The sequence below is a fragment of the Hypanus sabinus genome, chromosome 11 (genome assembly GCF_030144855.1).
Source record: "Hypanus sabinus isolate sHypSab1 chromosome 11, sHypSab1.hap1, whole genome shotgun sequence".
Classification (NCBI taxonomy): Eukaryota; Metazoa; Chordata; class Chondrichthyes; order Myliobatiformes; family Dasyatidae; genus Hypanus; species Hypanus sabinus.
Window position 1 is genome coordinate 43,802,051 of NC_082716.1, and position 21,623 is coordinate 43,823,673.

Genomic DNA, 21,623 nt, shown 5'->3' on the forward strand with positions numbered 1-21,623 from the left:
AGTCTTCTGATTGGAAACATTAATTTTCACATCAATTAGAAATAGAAGGATGCATCAGATCAGAAATGTACTAAATTTTGGAGACTATACAAGATCATTTTCTGGACCACTACATCCAGAGTGATTCAGCAATTGACCATTCTGAATATGAAGGAAATAATTACTCAAACTTATTAAATAATACAATACAAATGGACCCCATAACAGAATTTAGTATAGTGTGTCCTTAAGCATGACATCAGAAAACAAAAAAGATTGCAACAAATATCAGGAACAATATTCAGTTAATAACTATTAAGATTGTGAAACCAATGGGAAGAAATGAAAAAATAAAAAGCCAAAGCAAGAATGTGAAAACATTTGCAATGCCATTGTATTGAATTTTAAAACATTCTATAAATGTATAAAAGGTTAGCAGTTAGCAAGGAGAAAAAAATTTAACCATAAAGACAGAAGATAAGTTGAAATAAAATGACTATTTAGCAAACATGTTTTCAAGGAAGGCAGATGATGGGTTACACCAATGAATGCGAAGTTATGAAAAGGATACCTATTTAAAATACAAACACGAGGAAATCTGCAGATGCTGGAAATTCAAGCAACACACAAAATGCTGGTGGAATGCAGCAGGCCAGGCAGCATCTATAGGACAAAGTACAGTCGACTGTACTTCTTCCTACAGATGCTGCCTGGCCTGCTGCGTTCCACGAGAATTTTGTGTGTGTTGCTCCTATTTAAAATATTAAGCGATTGAGAATGCCAAAATTAACATACTATTGCAATTCATGGTCAGGATTACCATAGAGCAAGTTTCCAGCACGAGTGATGTAGTAAAGTGAAAGAGATTATGAAAATTTGAAAGAGGAGGATTTTCTTGCTGAAATATATTTTTAATCACTAGTTTCAGGAACATTCACAAAATCCCAGGAAGATGATTACATAACTTGATCAGACATGACAAATAAAACAAAGGGAATTAAAATATTTGGTGTTTGGAGGGGGGGGGTTTGTTGAAAAGAGCTTTATATGACTCCCCCCCCCCCCCAAAGTCACAATGCTCAAAATTGTTGGTTTTCAAAATGAATGACAGGAAATCAATGAATCACTAGATTGTTATGGGGCAGTAACCTGATTACTCCTATTCATAAACTCATTGACTCTCAAATGAGTCAGCATGTCCAGTTGAGTCAGGAAATAAGTAGCTTGATTCTAGGTTTTACATTCCAATGTGAGAACCCTAACCATATATAACCAAGATCAAAAATTCATAGAAAGACTGCAGATGCTGGAAACCTGGAGCAACACACAAAATCCTGGAGGAACACGGTGGGTCAGGCATTCACTGGAAAAGAATTTGATTAACATGAAGGGCTGGAAAGATTATACCAATCTGAAGTGCTGCTGCAGCTGTTTTTACAGAACAAGTTAATTTGAAATGGAGGAAAAACACTGGAACTTTTTTAGCTGGTTAAATTGGCAAACTCGTAATCTGTAATCTGATAACTATATATTTAATTAATTTTCATATAATAAAAATTTCAATATACAGAAAATTGTGATTTCATAGATTTCTATCCCTCATAATTGAACATTTACAGTATTATACTGTGAACTACAAAATCTATTCTATTACATGGGATTTGCCTAAATAGCTTATTACTCTAAGATTCTAAAATGTAATTATTCTTGAAAACTGAATTCCTGAAAGGATTGTACACATTGCTAAATAAAAGTTGGTAGTGTAATCAATAAACATTGGAAGAACACTTGAATCACTTTTCATGAAAGTTACTGATATGGCTGTAAATCCAGATTTTTTTTTACACTGCTAAACATTTGAATAAAAGTGTTAATTGAATGTATACAACAATTATTTGACACACAGCAACTATGGCAGATCATAAAACTTTAAAACTTTTAACCTCATTTTGATTCATAAAATGATTTCTTATGAAATCAGAGTATGGTAGAATATGGAATTCAATTTGAGGAAGAGAAACTTGCAAGATAAACTTGTTTTAAACTTAAATAATGGCAGTTACAGTAACAAATGGACAGAGTCAGCTAAAGTGGATGAAAGGGTAAATGAGAATATCAGTAATACCAGATATTTAAAGAGATATTAAATAAAAATCTACAAAAGTAAGTACATGCCTGGAAGGATCTATGAAATTAACTATCATTAAGTAAGAAATTTATGAATAGCAAAGTGGAAGGCAATAAATATTATGCATGTGAGCAATGGAACAAATAATTTAAAATTTTTTAGAAATCCACAATAGATTGGTTAAAAAAAGAGAGAGTAAATAGTAAATAATAAACTAGTAAATGATGTAGAATTTTTAAGAGTTCCTACAAGTATATTATAACCATATAACAATCACAGCACGGAAACAGGCCATCTCGGCCCTCCTAGTCAGTGCCGAACTCTTAATCTCACCTAGTCCCACCTATCCACACTCAGCCCATAACCCTCCACTCCTTTCCTGTCCATATACCTATCCAATTTTACCTTAAATGACACAACTAAACTGGCCTCTACTACTTCTACAGGAAGCTCATTCCACACAGCTATCACTCTCTGAGTAAAGAAATACCCCCTTGTGTTTCCCTTAAACTTCTGCCCCCTAACTCTCAAATCACGTCCTCTCGTTTGAATCTCCCCTACTCTCAATGGAAACAGCCTATTCACGTCAACGCTATCTATCCCTCTCAAAATTTTAAATACCTCAATCAAATCCCCCCTTCAACCTTCTACACTCCAATGAATAGAGACCTAACTTGTTCAACCTTTCTCTGTAACTTAAGTGCTGAAACCCAGGTAACATCCTAGTAAATCGTCTCTGCACTCTAATTTATTGATATCTTTCCTATAATTCGGTGACCAGAACTGTACACAATATTCCAAATTTGGCCTTACCGATGTCTTGTACAATTTTAACATTACATCCCAACTTCTGTACTCAATGCTCTGATTTATAAAGGCCAGCGTTCCAAAAGCCTTCTTCACCACCTTATCTACGAGACTCCACCCTCAGGGAACTATGCACTGTTATTCCTAGATCTCTCTGTTCCACTGCATTCCTCAATGCCCTACCATTTACCCTGTATGTTCTATTTGTATTATTCCTGCCAAAATGTAGAACCTCACACTTCTCAGCATTAAACTCCATCTGCCAACATTCAGCCCATTCTTCTAACCGGCATAAATCTCCCTGCAAGCTTTGAAAACCCACCTCATTATCCACAACACCTCCTACCTTAGTATCATCGGCATACTTACTAATTCAATTTACCACCCCATCATCCAGATCATTTATGTATATTACAAACAACATTGGGCCCAAAACAGATCCCTGAGGCACCCCGCTAGTCACCGGCCTCCATCCCGATAAACAATTATCCACCACTACTCTCTGGCACCTCCCATCTAGCCACTGTTGAATCCATTTTATTACTCCAGCATTAATACCTAATGACTGAACCTTCTTAACTAACCTTCCATGTGGAACTTTGTCAAAGGCCTTGCTGAAGTCCATATAGACTACATCCACTGCCTTACCCTTGTCAACATTCCTCGTAACTTCTTCAAAAAATTATAAGGAACCAGTTAAAATTAACTTTGGTTCCATGGTGAATGTAACTTGGGCATTAATGTATGATTAGTCTTCACCACAGAAGATATTAATGCCATCCCAAAAATATGTTATCAAAGCACTTTGGATAGGGAAGAACTTAAAACAATCTTTTTCATGAATGAAAATAAGTACCAAGTTAGTCAGTCTTATTCCACTGGAGTAATTGCCCTACTTCTTAGGATCTTAAAGGCTGGATTCTGGATGCACTGGTTGCAACCTATCAAACTCTGCCAGATTCCAAAGGGGTCTCAAAGGATTGGAAAAAGCACAAATGAATTGGTATTATTTAAAAAAACACAGAAAGGAAGAACGCAGAAGGAGAAAGTGAGTGAACATTTGCCATTGGGAAACCACTGTAACTGATTACTGAAGTAATGATAAAAAAAAATTTAAATCAGAAGACAATCAAGCAGAGTCTTTGTGGTTTTATGAAGGGGAAACAGTGTTTGACAAATTTGCTTGGTGCAACAGACTGGATAAAGGGAAACCACTAAATATAGTGCCTTTAGATTTCCAAATGGTATACTTTAAATTACTACACATAGGATTACTGCACAAAAGTGAGTGCATAGAGTTGGGGGTAATGCATTTGTATAATTAGGGGAGTGGTTAACTAACTGAAAATTGAGTTGGGATATTTGATTACCTTCATATCATGTCACAGGGATCAGTGCTTGGGCCTCATCTATTTATAATCAATGCTGATGACCTGAATGAATGGACTGTGTGGCGCAGCCAAGTTTGCTGATGTTATGAAATTAAGTGGATTAGCAGGTGTTAGGAGGACACGAAGAGCCTGCAGAAGGATATAGGATTAAGTGAGTGTGGAACAATTTGGAAGATAACATGGGAAAACGTCAAATTTTCCAATCTGGAAGGAAGAATGATAAAGCAAATTAATACTTAAATGGAACCAATCTACAATATTATGCACTTCAAAGGGACTTCAGTGATGCAGCGCACAAAATTTATTAGTTAATATGCAAGTTCAGCAAGTAATTAGGAAGTACAATGAATCCATTTGGCCTCAATTGCAGGGCGTGCACCGTGTAACAGTTCAATGAAACTACACTTCAAATACATAATACAAGTTTAGTCACTACATTTAAGGAAGTTTGTATCATAAACAGAATAGTAAGTTCCATTCTGTTAAATCCTGGGATTAAAGGATTGACAGAAATAAAAATTACAATTTTAGGCCTCTATGCATTGTAGACGAGAGCTGATTACTGAAATACGAAAGATTCTGAAAGAGTTTTCAGGGTAAGTGCCGAGGATACTTCATTACATGGGTTAATCAACCATTACAAGACAGTTTCACAACAAGGGGTGCACATTTCAGGATGAGATTAGGGCAGATTTATTCTCTGAAGTTGTGCCTCTTTAGAATTGTCCATCCAAAGGAGCTACGCAAAAAGTGTCAATGAAAATTTCAAGGTGGAGACTGATAGATATTTAAATTACTAGAGAGTCAAGAGGAATGGGGAGTAAGGAGATCAAGTAAGACATGCTGAGTGAAGGTTTGATCATCTACAATATCACTGATAGACAGGACAGGCATGATTGGACATTTGGGCTCCTCTTGCTTCAGTTCCTGTGTTTTCATAACTGAACTACTGGCACACAAGTCTTATTGTTTGCATTTTTGGTCAACAAGCACAAATACAATACTCACTCACACACCTCTGATTATCTACTCAATTGTTCCCTTGCAAGAACCAATGTAAGATTTATAATTTTAGATTTGCAAATTACATTTCAATATCAGCGAATTTCAAGCTACATCAATATGTAGAGATTATTTCCCTGCTACTTAAAGATTTGTTTTAGTGACTACTTCTGGACTACATAGGCAATTTATCAATATAGTCTTTGTACAGATTTAATTGAACATTGCATTTCTTGTATTGCATTAATCTTTCACTATCACTCAGGAGTATAAACATGCTTTTAGCATAAATGGTTAAAATACTCTGAAAAATACTTCAGAAGATGTTGCCTGAAATGCTGAGAATTTACAGCACTTTCTGTTCTCAGTTCTGCAGTTAGTTAATTTTGTTGTTAGATTAGAAATATGACATCATGCAATTCCTGCAGAACTTTAGAAATCAGTATTTGAATATGAAGGTCACACTTCAAGCAATGCAAGGAATCAAGTTTTTCATACCAAAGACCAATTTATGATTGTTTATGCTGACCAAAATTAATTTTAGTTAACCCTACTTTACCTTCTGTACACCGTTTTGCAGATTCATATGCTGCTCTGCCTTCAATTTTCTTTGCTACCTTTTAAAAACTCACAGATTTGAGACTTGATTGCTCCTGCACAAAACTATACTGACTCCTAATCAGTCCATTATGCAAAAGAAACAGAATTATTGAGCTCTAACACAGGAACAGGCCTCTCAGCCCACCCAGTCCATACTAAACCATTAATTTGCCTGGTCACATCCACTTGCACTCAGATCATAGCCCTCCACACACCTCCCATCATGTAGCTATCCAAGTTTCCCTTAAAATTTGAAATGGAACCTACATCCACCACTTGCGCTGGCAACCTGTTCCACATTCTTACCACCCTGAGTGAAGTTGTTCCCCGTCATGTTCCCCTTAAGCATTTCACCTTCCACCCATAACCTCTATTTCTAGAGTCACCCAGCCTCAGTGGAAAAGCCTGCTTGCTTTTACACTGTCTTTACCCCTCATCTCCACTCATTCTTCAATGTTCTAGGAAATAAAAGTTCTACCTATTCAATCTTTCCTTAGAACTCAGCTCCTCTAGACCTGGCAACATTCTTATAAAATTTTCTGTACTCTTTCAACCTTTTCCTGTAGGCAGGTGGCCAAAACTGCACACAATACTCCAAATTAAGCCACATCAATATCTTATATTTTAACATTGCCTTCCAATTCCTGTACTCAGTTCTTTGATTTACAAAGGCCAATGTGCCAGATTTCTTTATGACCCTATCTTCCTGTGACTCCACCTTCAAGGAACTACAGATATGTAATCCCCATCCCTCTGCTCTACTGCTCACCAACTCTGGTTTACCTTCCAAAGTGCAACACCTCACACGTGCCTGCATTAAATTGCATCTGGTATTATTCAGAAACCAAGTTTCCCTGAACCTGTTAATCCTTGCCTTTATTCCAAAAGAAACATAAAAACTCTGTACTCTCAAAATTTCACTTTTGAAGGTTTCCCACTTACCAAGTACACCTTGGCTGGGAAACATGTCCCAATCCACACTTGACAGATCTTTTCTGATACTATCATATTGGCCTTTCTCCAATTTAGAATCTCAACCCAAGGACCAGATCTGCCCTCTCCATAATTACCGTGAATCTAATGACATTATGATCACTAGATGTAAAGTGCTCTCCTACATAAACTTCTATCACTTACCCTGTCTCATTCCATAAAACCTAGTATCGCCCCCTCTCTAGTTGGGACCTCTATGTACTGACAAAGAAAACTTTCTTGAACACATTTGACAAACACTATAACAGTATGGAGTCCCAGTCAATATGTGGAAAGTTAAAATCACCTATTATAACAACATTGTTTCTTGCAATTTTCTCCAACCTCTCTACAAATTTGCTCCTCTAAATCTTGTGGACTGTTGGGGGGGGGGGGGGGGGTTCAATAATATAATCCCAGTAATGTGGTCGTCCCTTTTTTATTCCTCAGTTTCACGCATACTGCCCCAGTAGCCGAGCTCTCCCGTCTGAGCACCGCGGTGACATTTTCCGACAAGAAATGCCACCCCTTTAATTCTTCCTGCTTTCACATCTGAAGTAACGGTAGCATAACATCGAGCTGCCAGTTTTGCCCCTCCTGCAACCAATTCTCACCAATAGCTGCATTGTCATCATTCCATTCACTGACTCATGCCCCAAGCTTGCCTGCCTTTCCTACAATACTCCTTGCACTGAAATAGACACAATTAAAAATATTAGTTTCACCATGCTCAATCTTTTGATTCCTGACTCTATGCAGGCTTACTCTTTCCCCACAACCACTCCGCTATCTGCTCTGGCTCCCGTCCCCCTACAACTCCAGTTTAACTCTCCACCCATGTCCCATGTGCTGCACAGAATCTCCTGTTTGGTCCCTTAACCAACAGAATCACTATGACCACAGCTCACCTTTTTCCCCCTTCCTTCAGCCTGAGGCTGTGACCTTCCTTTACTGATCACCTTCCCCAATCGTATCCAAAGCAGTACACCTGTTATTGAAAGAAATGGCTATGGGGTATTCTGCACTTGCTGCCTATCCCCTTCCCCCTCCTGACAGTCACAGAGTTACCCACATCCCGCATCTTGGTTATAACTACCTCCCTGTATGCCCCGTTGATCAATCCCTCAATCACCATGATGATCATCTAGCTTCAGCTCCAAATCCTTAACACGGTCTGAAAGCTGCAGCTGGACAAACTTCTTGTCGGTGTAATCATCAGGGACACTGGAAGTCTCCCTGCCTTCTAACGTATCATAAGAGGAGCATTTCACTATCCTGCTTGGCATCCCCACTGCTCTAAACCTGCGATAACAAAGAAAGATTAAAGATAAAAACCCACAGCCTCTGCCACTCATTGGTCTCTATGAGCCAATGCCTGAACTCCCCACTCTTACAATAGCCACTCTGCCTAAGCTTAGCTTCATTCTTTTGCACCCTGCCAGGTGCCTAATTATGCATACTCCAACATCGCCTTGGGAACTGTCACAGGCAGAATGTCCTAATATTCCCATTCACTTCTTCTGAAATCTCTCGCCCGTTTTGTAATTCAGTGTCTCCTCAGGAAATCTGCTTCGCGTAATGCTCCAGCTCACTTTTGAAATCTCCTGCTACAAAATCTAGCATCTCCTCCAGAACTCTGGTGCGCAGAATCTTCTTTAACTTTGTTATCAGTGCTCACTGGCCAGTGGTTTTCAATCTGATCTCTATGATGCTTTTTGAAAATAGGGAGAGTGGGAAAAAAAAAGGAAAGCTGAAGGAGGCTTTCCTTCAGCCTCCTGTATATCATCCATGGCTGTTAAAGGTACAAATATCTGTCAGGGCCTTAATCTTGTCCATTACTTCTCAGTCAAGTCCAAGGGCTTTATTGACTCTAAAAGTCACATTTCTTAATACTGCCTCCTCCCTATACAGACATGCTCCAGAACATACCTGCTTTAACTCTCCAGGTTCCATATCCTTCTCCCTGCTGTCTACTGATGAGATGTACCAACATACCGTAGGACCTTGCTTGCATCCGGTGGCTCTCAACAGATTACGTTATTAACTTCCAAAGGGAAATATTTTTTCCTTAATTACACTGCTGCTTTCAATATACTTATGAAAAGTTTATTAGACATAGTTATAACAAATCTTTAATAGGTAGGTAAAACAAATGTAATGCTCTGCTCTGTTTGACAGAAACCTAGGTAATCCTTAGGCAAGGCATAGAAAGTTAGTCCTATTATGATAAGCGCATTGGCATTATTGGGACAAGGTCAGCATGAGCCCAGATGGGCCATGATTTTCTGTGACATGAAGACCAATTTTTTAAAAAGCTTTTTAAGGGCATGTTAAACCATGATCCTTCATCTTCATCTAGGAAGGAAATCCCACTCTGATGGAATTCACAGCAAATTTCTTATCCTGGCACACGTTTAATCCTGAGACAAAATTATTAAAGCAAATTAACTATCAGTCTTCTTCCATTTGTGAAACTTTTCAGGCTTTCAAATGTGTTGCCGAAACAACTGCACTTTAAAGTTAATTAAAAGTAGTCCTTCTGAGACTGGAAGAAGATGTAAAAGGCACTATGTAAGAAATGCGAAGCAAATTAAGAATTTCATTTAGGTAATACTAATTGTTTCCAACAATGCCAATGCGCTTATCATAATAGGACTAACTTTCTATGCCTTGCCTAAGGATTACCTAGGTTTCCGTCAAACAATGAAATTACAATACTATTTTCTAATTGTTAATGCAGGCTACATACAGGTAAATTGGTTTATTATTGTCACATGTACCAAGGTGGAAATAACTATATCTACTGAAACACTGAATTATTAGAATGAGATAGTTTCTGTTCATCTGTTGTAATATAAAAACAAATATGCACTGTGTTTTTAAAAACTTACCTGTACTTAGACGAACTTGAATAAAAAGGAACATTGCTCAAGGAAAGCCAAAGCTCATTCCAGTGATATGAAGAAGCCAAATTACAAACACTGTTGTGATATCCTACCCAATGAAGGAGTAACATTCAGCAACAATTTTACAAAAGCTCATGTTATCAAATTAATCCGCACATTTTAGAAATTGTTTGTCACACATACTTCAGAACTAAAGGGCTATTTTCAACCTAAACCAATATTTACAACATATATAAGAGTTTCTGCAATTTATCTAGAAGCCTAATTTAACTTCTAAATACGATATTAAAAAAAGACAAATCTGGTGGCTTGTGCAATTTACTATGCTTCGATTATAATACATGATACGTAATTCACATTAGTATTAGTTACCAATTGGTTAGAAAAAGTAATTAACCTGTTCAAAAGACAGTATTAGAGCAGCCCTTCAGATATTACTTAACATGCATTTTACTCACGTACAACTGACCTGCAAAGCAGAACTCAGCTTGTGCAGAAATACAGAATTATGGATTAGAGATCCATTGGCTATACAATACCCATGTGATTCATATTTAATATATATTTAAGTAAGCTGTGCAAAGTGTAAAGAAAATACAGGATAATATTAAAAATGAACTGGAATTAGATAATTAGTATTAAATGTCTGAACATAATAGTGGATCAATTAAAATAGAAAAGTCTCCATTTAAAAGGCACTTGTGCTTTGTTATTTCATTTGACCAATAATTGCAGCTGCCTTGTCTTATTGCTCGACTATAGAACCAATACCAGAATACTACATTTACAGAACCATTAAAGAATATGCACAACCTTTACCAGAAATTTAAATGCTCTATTTGGAACTGATAATGATCACCTTCGATCACAATAATTCTAAGTAGATAGATCTCAAGTTGAGCAATTGTTAATTGGCCTGCTTCACTCATCTAGAATGTTAAAGGCACCACGCCTGACTCAATTTCCAAGATGTTACGTGTATTGTTAACTGAGATCTTTCTTAGAAACAATGTCCTTAAAGAATTAACCACCTTGAACTCATCAAAAATGGAAGATATTTTAGGATTCACCCAATGGAACTAGCGAGTTATTGACTAAACAAGAAGTAAAAACTTCAGTGGAGTCATATACCTAGGCAGAGACTCAGTTAAAATGCCAACAGTATAAGCTGACCTTGTACACATTCATCAATCTGAAAATTGACAGAATGATAGATAGAACTGTTTTATCATTCTTGGGAATCAGCAGGAAAATGTGCTTTAGAGAATAACAAAAATTAAAAACACCAAGTTAATGATGAAAATAAATCCAAAGTAATTATAACAGCATATCATGTTCAAACAAAATGAAATTATTCACACAATATACAAGTTAATCAATCTATTTTATTTGCATGTCATGAGGGAAAACCTTAAATAAGACCTTCACGAGCTTGCTCACCCCAATTCATTAGCGATCTATTTAGATTGCTTTGATGGAATCTCAGTCTTACAAATTTCAGACCAAAGGATTTTGTTTTAAGTGCAAAATGCAAACAAGTGATTTCAACCAATTGAAAGATGCTGATTATTCAGCATCATTAAAATACAAAATGCCTTAGTTCACTGTATTTGCAAACTTGTGATTTTTCACTTTTAATATAGTAAAACTTTGGAATAAGTTTCCTCGTTGGTACAGTCTTTATCCCAGTCTATAATCTGCCAGCAGCTTTTAGTTGGCTTCATTCTTTGACGCTTCATCAAAATTTTCAACGAGATCTATAAAAACACACACAAGACAATTATTAAGGCTTTTTAAATCTAATTTGAAAATAAAGTATATTAATACTAATTTCAAGTAGCTCCAACACTACCTATTTATAAGAGTAGAATGGTATTACATTCAGCTCATGTCCCAATGTCTAAGAGCTCCTTCTTTTACCTACTCAAGATTTGGATACCATATGCATTCAATATCACAACTGCCATGACAACACTTGGCAACTGTAGCATTTCTTATTGAAAATATGTAGCACAAGATCATGAAATTCTAGAGAAGCCTTAAGTGATAAAGCATCTATGGTGTGGATAGCTAGTAAGAAAATAGAAAGCAGGGTAGCAACACTCCTCTGAAAAGTAGCAATGGAAAATTAGTTAGATGCGGTGTGCATGGTGGAGAGTTCTACATAGCTGAAGAAACATGAGCTCCTTAAAACAGACTATTCCACCCATCAGTTTGAAGGTTGCTGAAGGACACTTGGAAATAAGACCCAGATTGACCCAAACATAAACACCGAGCAGCAGTACACACAGTGACCAATTAACTCTGCACAACCACCAAGGATCTAGTCCTTTATCCAAGAGTGATTATAGAACAACAGATCTAAAAAAAAGTGTTCTAATGACCTATGGATGCAATTTTGGTAGACTGCATTGATCTTTTTTTTAAAAAAGTGCTTGTATTTAGTGGGGGTACCCTCTCCACCAACTGAACAAGCCAGGAGAACTCGCCTTTGACAGCTACACGAAGTTTACCATTATATTTTCTCAAACACATGCACATTAATCAAAGGCCAAGAATAGACAAGATACCATTCTCAGATTTAACTATACCTTGGGAGAAAGCAAGCCTAACCAGAAGATCCCTACAATAGTCTACTAGCCCAAATAATCTTCAGAATTTAAGACTAATCAAAATGCCCATATTCTAAAATGGAAAATTTGAGTTTAGATGTGTAGGCACTTGCTGTGCATGCCAGGTATTAGCTTTAATGCCAGAGATTAGGTTATACTTTCAAAAGAAGCTTACACCAACATTTATTAACAGTCGTGCTCTTTTTAAGATGTCAATGTCCTTTTATCAAATCACAGTTTTGAAAAGTCTATCACATCACAACACCGGAATGAAGTATGTTACTTCTTTCTGGAAACAGAAGCTAAATCCTCATTCCAAGTAAGCTGAATTATGAATCTCTAAATTCAGATGGCCTCCGGCAAATGCAGATACAAACTTATCAAAAGCAGAATTTTCTGTTGCTCAATTTTATAAACTTTATGATAAAGACATTGTTGATTATGAGCATTCAACTCATAACTGCTTGCAACTATTCTATCCATTCTTTGGGCGATGCGTTCGCAAAACATTTTGTTTTGCTGCAGCAAAATACAAAAATCTTCTCTCCAAGGCATTTTGTATCATATTTACATTGAGATAGAGGTACTCTGCCTGCTGTAGGATTCATGACAAGTTATTCACATCCTTTGATAGTTTAAAAATGCCTTTGGAGTTCTACAGATCGCACACTTTCCAAGATATCATGCCAAGTAGGAAGCAATAATACTAAGGATGCAACTTACAGAGTGAAGATGATGAGGTTACTGTGAATAGATGGTAAACCAATCCTCAAACTTGCAGGCAAAATCGACATTAGTGTTCAAAATCGATGTTAGTGTGCAAAAAATGTTATCAGAGCAAAGATAAGATACAGGAATAAACAAGATCATTAATGTCAAAAAAATTTCCAGGAGCTGAAACAAATTATTAAGTTGATGACTCTCTTAAACATGGACTAGAGAGCACTTTTTCCAAAGTTTTCCCTCACATGTTCATCTTGAGAACTGAGAAATCTGCATCAGGCTGAATGACAAAATTCACTATACACTTTTTCTGAATCTACCACTTATAGAACCCAAGGGCTCAAAAGGTAAAAAAAATCAATGCCAATCTTCCAGTCTTATGATGAACTAATAAAAGAAAGCTTGGATGATAACACTTTCGCTCAAAAATTGCATGATGTTCTCTCCCCATTTATTGAATGTATTCTCTGAAGATAACATCAACGACCCAAGTTTTAACTTATCAATTATCTTAATCATCTTGTTAACAGTATTATATGTCTGACAATATTCCAGCTTTGGCATCCTAACACCTTATGGCTATTATCAGCCACGGACGAGCACATTTAAAAATCACCATCTGGAATGAGAAAAGTCATTTTGAAGTCAAGTAACAAATACACCATTCAGAAAATATGCAATAGATATAATGCTAAATTGCCATACATTAGATCAATGCTTCTTGTGATGCAACCAGGCAACAATCAGTAATTGGTTTATTATTGACACATGCATTGAAAGAATAAAAGCTTTCCTTTGTACACATTCCGTACAAACACATTCCATTAATAAATGGAGGTAGTGTGGCGACCCAATTCCTCGCGCACTCGAACCGGCTCACAAATAGCCAGCGCACCGGCAAAAAGGCCAGTCCCATAAGGGCGCCAAGTCTGCTTCACCAGCAAGAGGAAAAGCCCGCGTGGGACTGTGAATAGGTGCCCCCTACAGCATCCGTGCGCAGGACAGGACTGTGAATACGTGCCCCCTACAGCATCTGCGCCCGGGGAGGGCGGGGTCAGGAAAGCTTTAAAGCGAGGCCGCGAAGTTCGAATAAAATCTTTTTGTAACTCAGTTTATCCACTCCGTGTCGTTATTTCAGCGCTGTGTGTAACACACCGCAACAATTGGTGACCCTGACGGCCCAAACGATATTTGGGCCGAAGATGACTGACGCCGCATCTGTTCATGCAGTTTCATTGAAACTGCCAAGCTTCTGGACACTGCGACCTCACCTATGGTTCCAGCAAGCAGAAGCCCAATTCCACATTCGGCAGATAACCTCGGAGGATAACCTCACACGTTACTACTACGTGGTGAACTCTCCCGAACAGGACACAGCGGCTCAGGTTGAGGAGTTCATACAGTCTCCCCCAGCAGACAGCAAATACACAGAATTCAAAACCCTGCTCATAAGGACTTTCGGACTCTCATGGCGCGAGCGGGCTGCCTGCTTACTGCACCTGGATGGTTGGGGGGCAGACCTCCATCGGCTTTAATGAATAAGATGTTGTCTCTGGCTGGAGGACACAAGCCCTGCCTCACGTTTGAGCAGGCATTCCTGGAGCAGCTGCCCGAGGACATACGCCTGCTGCTGTCCGACGCGGATTTCAGCGACCCCACGGAAGGTGGCAGCCCGGGCTGACTTGCTGTGGAATGCCAAGAAGGAGAGTGTGGCATCCGTCGCACACATCACCAGGCCACGCTCCCAGCAGCAAACCAGACCAAGCCTGGCCACAGAGCCCACTAACCCCAGAGGCAGAGGTGAGGAGACCAATGAATAATGGTGCTTCTACCACCAGCGGTGGGGCGCAGAAGCCCACCGCTGTCGCTCGCCCTGCAAGTTCCCGGGAAACGCCAGGGCCAGCCACCGCTGATGGCTACTGCGGCTGGCCATCAGGATAGCCTCCTGTAAGTGTGGGACAAGCGGTCGGGACGCCGGTTTTTGGTCAACACAAGTGCCGAGATCAGCGTCTTACCTCCGTCGAGTTACAACACCCGCAATAGGGCCGCGAACGGCAGCACAGTAAGGACCTACTGCACTATTATGGTGCAGCTACATACAGTTCAGCTCCAGCTGGTTCACGTGGGATTTCACACTGGTCGCCGTAGCCCAACCGCTTCTGGGTGTGGATTTTTTGTGGTCTCACAGCCTACTGGTCAGCCTGCCAAGGCAGAGACTGGTCCACGCCAAGACCTTTCAGACGTTCTCCCTGGGTGCAGCCCAGTTGCCAGCCCCACACCTCGACTCCATCACGCTGTCCGACAACAGCTTCACCAGAGTCCTGGCAGATTTCCCATCAGCTCTGGCACCGCTGTTCACGGCAGCCATGCCCAGACATGGCGTTCAGCACCACATCCCGACCCAGGGACCACCCCTCCACACCCGTGCACGAAGGCTCCCCTCAGACAAGCTCCGACTGGCGAAGGAGGAGTTCAAGAGGATGGAGGGATTGGGGATCATACGGCGATCCGACAGCCCATGGGCCTCCCCCCTGTACATGGTGCCCAAAGTGACAGGGGGCTGGAGACCATGCAGCGACTACCGCAGGCTGAACGAGGCTACAACATTGGACCGCTACCCTGTGCCACACATTCAGGACTTTGCAGCAAACCTGCACGATGCACAGATCTTCTCCAAGTTAGACCTCATCCGGGGATACCATCAAATCCCGATGATTCCGGACGACGTCCCCAAAACAGCACTCATCACCCCGTTCGGCCTTTTCGAGTTCTTCCGCATGCCGTTCAGCATGAAGAATGCCGCACAGACGTTTCAGCGGTTAATGGACGTGGTGGGACGCGACTTGGACTTTGCTTTCATCTATTTGGACGACATCCTCATAGCCAGCAGCAGTCATCAGGAGCATCTGTCCCACCTCCGTCAACTCTACGCCCGACTGAGTGAATACGTCCTGACAATCAACCCGGCCAAATGCCAGTTCGGCCTCGACACCATCGACTTCCTGGGCCACAGGATTACTAAAAATGGGGCAACCCCTCTGCCCACTAAGGTAGACGCAGTCCGCCATTTCCCCCGACCCACCACAATCAAAGGCCTTCAGGAATTCGTGGGTATGGTAAATTTCTACCACCGCTTCCTTCCTTCAGCTGCCCGAATCATGCGCCCCCTGTTCGCCCTGATATCAGGTCCGGGCAAGGACGTTACCTGGGATGAGGAGTCCGCCGCCGCTTTCATTAAAACGAAAGAAGCCTTGGCAAATGCTGCAATGCTAGTGCACCCCAGAATGGACGTCCCTACTGCCCTCACAGTGGACGCATCTAACACGGCAGTTGGTGGGGTACTGGAGCAACTCATCGCGGGTCGCTGGCAACCCCTGGCATTTTTCAGCAAACACCTGCGACCACAAATACAGTGCTTTCGACTGGGAACTGTTGGCGCTATACCTGGCAATCCGGCATTTCAGGTACTTCTTAGAAGGTAGGCCGTTCACCGCATTCAAAGACCACAAGCCGCTTACCTTCACGTTCACGAAGGTGTCTGACCCCTGGTCATCCCGCCAGCAGCGCCATCTGTCCTACATCTCTGAATACACGACGGATGTCCGGCACGTCTCAGGTAAGGACATTGTTGTGGTAGGCGTGCTCTCTCGCCCCAACATTCATGCCCTTTCCCAAGGGGTAGACTTTGAGGCACTGGTAGAGGCGCAGCAGGCAGACGAGGAGATCCCTAGTTACAGGACTGCAGTCTCCGGTTTGCAGCTCCAGGACCTCCCCGTAGGCCCAGGTGAGAGGACCCTACTCTGTGACGTCACCACCGGCCAAACCCATCCCATCGTCCTGGCACCCTGGCACTTTCGACTCCATTCATAACTTAGCGCACCCCTCCATCAGGACAACCGTCCGGATGGTCTCCAGCAGGTTCATTTGGCACAGACTCCGCAAGCATGTCAGTGAATGGGCCAAAACATGCTTCCACTGCCAGACGGCCAAGGTGCAGCGGCACACCAAAGCTCTGCTGCAGCAGTCCCACCCCACCCACCGGCGTTTCGACCACATTCATGTGGATATCGTGGGCCCTTTGCCAGTGTCACGCAGAGCGTGGCACCTCCTCACTATCGTGGATCGGTTCACCAGATGGCCAGAGGCAATCCCGCTCACCGACACCACCTCCGATTCTTGCGCCCGGGCACTGATCACCACCTGGGTGTCCCACTTTGGTGTACCAGCCCACATTACCTCCAACAGAGGTGCCCAGTTCACCTCCAGCCTGTGGTCAGCTATGGCCAGCCTTTTGGGGACACAGCTGCACCACACAACTGCCTACCACCCACAGTCGAATGGCCTGGTGGAGCGTTTCCACTGTCACCTGAAGTCGGCTCTCATGGCCTGCCTGAAAGGGCCTAACTGAGTGGACGAGCTTCCCTGGGTCCTGCTCAGAATCCGCACGGTGCCCAAAGACGATCTGCACACCTCATTGGCCGAGTTGGTGTACGGCGCAGCCCTGGTCGCCCCCGGGGAGTTCATACCAGCCCCAAGGGGGCATGAGGAAGAACCTGCAGCAGTCCTGGGCAGACTACGCAAGAGGCTCGGCAACCTGGCCCCCATACCCACTTCGCAGCATGGGCAGAACCCGACCTGCGTACCCAAAGACCTGCAGAACTGTAGGTTTGTGTTTGTACGAAGGGGCGGGCATTGGCCACCGTTACAGTGGCCCTACGAGGGGCCGTTTACGGTGATCAGGAACAACGGGTCCACGTTTGTGCTGGACGTTGTGGGGAGAGAGGAGGTTTTCACGGTGGACTGACTCAAACCGGCCCATGTGGACTTGGCGCAACCGGTAGAGTTTCCGGCACTGCGGCGCAGAGGCCAACCTCCCAGACAGGGTCCGGCCTGGGCTGTGGACATTGGGGGGTGTATCGCCGGTTCTGGGGGGGGGTTATGTGGCAACCCACTTCCTACCGCACTCGAACCGGCTCACAAATAGCCAGCGCGCCAGTATAAAGACCAGTCCCAAAAGGGCGCCAAGTCTACTTCACCAGCAAGGGGAAAAGCCCGCGCAGGACTGTGAATATGTGCCCCCTACAGCATCTACGCCCGGGGAGGGCGGGATCAGGAAGACTTTAAAGCGAGGCCGCGAAGTTCGAATAAAATCTTTTTGTAACTGCAGTTTACCGACTCCATGTCGTTATTTCAGCGCTGTGTGTAGCACACCACAACAGTAGTATAAAAGAAAACAATGGAATGAATAATATGGTGTTACAGTGGAAGTGTCGTATAGGTACACAAATTTAAGTGCAAGAACCATGACAAGGTTAACAATGTTCATCTTGATCACACAAAAAGTTCACTCAAGGTCAGTAATACACATTTCTCATGCTTTTATATTTTCTTAACAAATGCGAGGGGCAAAAGAGATAATGAGTTGGTGATTGTGGGCTGATTTCCCAAGACAGCAGAAAGCATAGGAAGAGGTAATGGAGGGGAAGTTGGTTTTTTTTTGTAATACAATAGTCTGGACAGCTTTCACTATTTCATAACTTTTTGCTGTTTGGGTAGTGAGGTTGCCATATCAAGTTGTGATGAATTCAGGTAGGATGATTTCTATAGTGCATCTGTAAAAATTAGTGAGAATTATTAGACAATGATAAATTTCCTTAGCCTTCTGAGGAAGTAAAGGAGCTGACATGCTTTATTGACCACAGCATCCATGTGGCTGAACCAGGAGAAATTCTTAGCGATATTAGCACCTAGAAGCTTAAAGTTCTCAACCATCCCCACATCAGCATAAATGATGCAGATAGTGGTGTGTGTTAAGCCCGCCTTCCAGAAGTCAATGATCAACTCTTGTTTTGGTGTCACTGAGGTAACATCTGTCTGGGGTAAATACAGAAAGAGTCCTGGGCTTTGGTTAAATGGATCTGAGCAGCATGGAAGAATTATTGGAATCTCGAGACCTTACAAACAAGGATTTGTTAGAACTTTAATGTAGCCGTACAAAAAAAGATGACATAGCATGAGTTGTACAAAAATAGCTCATATAAAGAGTTTTAGACAACAAACCAATGTGGAGTGTAAAGACCATAAAATTTTGGAGCAGAATTATGTCAATTGGCATATTGAGTTTGCATTAGGGGTGGCCAGATAAAAGAAAGTTTTGTGCTTTGTATTAATCAGCTTTAAGAGATGGAGGGCAAACAAGATTTCCATCTTTAATTCTCATCAGCTACCCAGGAATGGTGACAGTAATAATCCTGTGAATGGAACAAACTCGAATCAAACTCAGATTATCACTAACATCATCAGGAAGGATTCCTGGCCACCAATTTGACATCTAATGGAACCAGTGCAACTTTTCAAAAACAAACATCTTTTTTTCACAGGAAAAGACCACAACCCCATGAGCCTGTTCTTCCATTCAAGAAAATCACAATGCTCTGATTATAATTACACTTTATTGCCTTGTCATGAAAAAAATTTCACTAATCTGCTAATCCAGAATTTGCCTCAATGAAGGTTCTGCATTCTTCACTTGAAGAAAAATTTATAAGACTCACAACCTTCAAAAATATTCACCTCATTTCTCTAATGGCAAGACTTACTATGAAAACCTAGAACTGTAAGATTACTGTCCAAAGTAAGTAGTAACATCTGCACTACATCCACCCTGTCAAGATCCCTCATGCTTTTATTAATTGCTTAAGACCTAACTGCTTAGACACTCTAAAGTTAAACAACATATTACAAACATTTGAATGGAAAATGGGAACATTACCTTGAATCATTCTGAAATTAATAACACATTTCAGAATTACTATTCTCGACTCTATACTTCTGAATCTCTAAATGCTAATATTTCTGTCGAGCATTCTTTAAATAGTTTAAACAGTCCTATGCTTTCTCCTGATCTTAAAGCAAAATTGAATGAACCACTATCTCTACAGGAAATATCCTCAGCTATTTCTGTACAGCAGCCTGGTAAATCTCCTGGACCTGATGGGTTCTCCGCAGAATTTTTTAAATCATTTTCCTCACTGCTTTCAACTCAACTAACGCTAGTTTTAACTGACTCTTTTAAATATGATAAATTGCCAGCATCATTTAATGAGGCATGTACCATTCTTTTAGCGAAAAAGGCAAAGATCCAATAGAGTATTCCTCGTACAGACCGATTTCTTTGCTAAATGTTGATCTTAAAATTTTGGCTGAAGTTTTGGTCCGCAGATTGGAGAACATTCTACCCTTAATTATTTCTGAAGACCCCCCTCCTACTTTCAAATCTCTTACTATCTTTTATTTCAGTTAGTCCTGATGAAGGATCTTGGCCTGAAATGTCGACATCGTTTCTTCCTATAGATGCTGCCTGGCCTGATGCGTTCCACCAGCATTTTGTGCGTGTTGCGTTTAATAAAAATTGTCTCCCTTTTTTTTAAATATACAGCCTCTACTTAATATTTTATACTCTCCTTCAGCTGGAATTCCTGAATGTGTCATTTCTCTAGATGCGGAGAAAGCGTTTGATCATGTGGAGTGGAATTGTCTTTTTGCGGTTTTAGAAAAACTTGATTTTGGACGAAGTTTTATTATGTGGATTAAATTGTTATATTCACACCCCACTGCTTCTGCCTTGACTAACTCTCAGCGATCCCAACCTTTCAATCTTAAACGTGGCACCTGGCAAAGGTGCCCTTTAAGTCCCTTACTTTTCGATTTGGCCACAGAGCCACTGGCAATTGTGTTTTGAAGTTGTGCTGAATTGATGGGAATTTGGAGGTGGGGGAGGTGCTGAGCACAAAGTATCTTTTACTTTTGATCTTTTACTTTTTATATCAAATCCGTCTACTTCCTTATCCCCAATGATTTCACTCCTCAACAAATTTCGCCAGCTTTCCGGATACAAACTTAATTTACATAAGAGCGAACTCTTTCCAATAAATAGAGAAGCACAATTATTAGAATTTTGTAACCTTCCTTTTAAAGTAGTAAATCAATTTACTTACCTTGGCATTACAGTAACAAGAAATTACAAGTGTGTTTTTGGAGAAAATTTCAATCATACAAAACAGAGTTTAGCACAGTGGTCATCCTTGTCCATGTCTCTGATAGGTCAAATTAATGTTGTTAAAATGTATATCCTTCCTAAATTTTTATACTTATTTCAATCTTTACCAATTTTTATTCCTAAAGCTTTTTTTGATTCATTAGATTCTATTATTTTGTCCTATCTATGGAAGGGCAAACGTCACAGACTAAATAAAGTTCATCTTCAAAAACCTAAAAGAGTAGGTGGTATGGCCTTGCCCAATTTTCATTTATATTACTGGACAGCCAACATACGTTGTCTTATCTTTTGGTCTTACTTTTATAATCAGTCTGGCTGCCCAATATGGGTGGCGATGGAGTTGAGCTCTAATAAGAATCTGTTCATCTCCACACTTCTTGGATCCGCACTTCCTTGCCCTTTGCCTAAATCAATTGTTAATCCAGTTATCAGACACACTCTGAG

General features: G+C 40.9%; 1 protein-coding gene across 2 annotated transcripts in view; it reads right to left on the minus strand.

Moving 5' to 3' along the window:
• Window positions 1-11,138: 11,138 nt before the first annotated feature.
• The window catches only part of btf3l4 (basic transcription factor 3-like 4), a 43,137-nt gene continuing 32,652 nt past the window's right edge, over window positions 11,139-21,623 (minus strand). The window contains exon 6 of one of the 2 annotated variants that reach the window (XM_059984249.1): window positions 11,139-11,542. In XM_059984249.1, the coding sequence (XP_059840232.1) occupies window positions 11,496-11,542 (47 nt within the window). In that variant the 3' untranslated portion in view covers window positions 11,139-11,495. The remainder of the gene's footprint in view (window positions 11,543-21,623) is intronic. The other variant, XM_059984248.1, reaches the window with a different exon arrangement.